The 1592-nt window shown below is 30.8% G+C and overlaps 1 protein-coding gene across 1 annotated transcript; it reads right to left on the bottom strand.

Annotated features, from left to right (window-relative positions):
• Positions 1-260: 260 nt before the first annotated feature.
• LOC145017420 (V-type proton ATPase subunit e1-like) lies at positions 261-1171 on the bottom strand. The gene is made up of 4 exons (XM_078975453.1): positions 995-1171; positions 792-903; positions 550-597; positions 261-450 (listed from the first exon to the last, which is right to left on the bottom strand). Exons 2-4 carry the CDS (start codon positions 887-889, stop codon positions 384-386), a joined length of 213 nt encoding a protein of 70 aa, XP_078831579.1. The 5' UTR covers positions 890-903; positions 995-1171; the 3' UTR covers positions 261-383.
• Positions 1172-1592: the final 421 nt, after the last annotated feature.

Below are 1592 nucleotides of genomic sequence, written 5' to 3'. Positions count from 1 at the left end.
CAAGTTGTTTGCTTAAGCAATCTATGCTGATCTCCTTGTAGTAACTAATTATCTTCCTTTTTTTGCAATTAAGTTAATAAAAAATGAAACTTGTTAACAAGGGTAAATGTAACTATGTTCTTGTCATTCAAGAATGACTAACTATTGTTTTTTCCATTCAAGTATAACTAGCCTTTTCTTTTTCATCTTAATGCAACATATTCATACTAAATTAAGTGTAAAAAATTGTTTATTCGACTAAAATGAAGAAAAACGAGACATTAGAAACATAAACTTTATTTAAAATGATGAATTATAAGGAAGAAAGAAAAATGCATACATAAAAATTTCAACAGTTGTGAATATTTTCCATATTCACCAACTTTCTATATCCATAGGACCCCTCATTCTCCTTCACTCAAAATTGGAACAATGAGAGGATTCATTTGTGCAAGATAAACAATTGCCCACCTGCAATAACCCACAAAACATATATATTCATGTTCCAAATTCAACATGTCATAAGTTTTGGTATGAAGGTTCAGTTAATTATCAAGAAAACAAACTTACATCATCCAACAACACACAGTTGCAGTAATCACCAATGTAAGGTGGAATCTGCACATTAAATATTCATATTCAAGGCATGAACATCATAAGTTACTAAGATACAATCAAATTTTAGTGACCTAATTTAGTCAATGCTGCAATTTTCAATAAGCATGAAGCCTAAAAGGAAAATTTCACATTAGTGTGTGCGTAGATATGGCGACAAAAGCAAAGATTGAGAAGTAAAATGGAAGGAAGCATACAGGTTAGCGGAAGGGCCTTTGTTGCAGCAAATTCGAGCGCAAAGGCAAGCAATGATTCCGATAGCTACAAAACTCAGAGTTGTAAGGATAAACCCCATCGCATGCGATTGATCTTGCAATTTCAAATTAAATAAATATCAAGTCCAAATCGAAATCTATATTCCTAAGGATCTAACTGAATTAGAACAAGAAAATGTACGAACAATTATGTGTGTATAGTGATTCTCGGAAACTTATAACAAACTCGATCTCCGGTGACCGGCGAATGGCGATCGTTCGAGGTAGAGGCTCGTCGATCCGGCCTGAGAAAAGAATTTAACCCGATCCACTCATTTCCAAAATTCAACAGCGTAATGGGATATCAGAAAGAAATGTTGTAAATTTAAGGGTGGTTTTGCAAAAGCGATGAAGTTAGAGGTCTCTTAGTTAAATGTAGAGGTGGGTTCTTAAAAAAAAAAAACAAAAAAAAAAAAAGTCTTCCACCGTTTTCAATCCATCTTCATTTTTTCCCTATAAATGGAGTAAAGAGTGTTTCATCTTCAACCGTATTCCATTTTCTACTTTATTTTTTACCCCAAAAAATATATTCTTGGAATATTCCATTTTTATAACTTATATATATATTGTCAAATACACACTCTACTAATTAAACTCTGTATTTATGATTAATTAATATATAACATTATATTATAAATATTGAATATTGTATTTAAATTATTATTAGTAAATAAAATAAACTAGAAATCTATAAAATAAAAATAAGAGGGATTAAAATTGACAACCAAACTTCACCTCCATTTT

This window comes from Lactuca saligna, chromosome 9 (genome assembly GCF_052625555.1).
Source record: "Lactuca saligna cultivar CGN05327 chromosome 9, ASM5262555v1, whole genome shotgun sequence".
Taxonomy (NCBI): Eukaryota; Viridiplantae; Streptophyta; class Magnoliopsida; order Asterales; family Asteraceae; genus Lactuca; species Lactuca saligna.
The sequence above is the reverse complement of the archived record's forward strand: the minus strand, read 5'-3'. Positions and strand labels throughout refer to the sequence as shown.

Bases quoted from the DNA above. Each gene is read 5' to 3' on its own strand.
- LOC145017420 (XM_078975453.1), bottom strand. From the start codon at position 889: ATGGGGTTTATCCTTACAACTCTGAGTTTTGTAGCTATCGGAATCATT. The intron at 598-791 runs GTATGCTTCCTT...TTTAATGTGCAG, and splicing joins AAAGGCCCTTCCGCTAACCT to ATTCCACCTTACATTGGTGA. The intron at 451-549 runs GTAAGTTTGTTT...GGGTTATTGCAG, and splicing joins ACTGTGTGTTGTTGGATGAT to GTGGGCAATTGTTTATCTTG.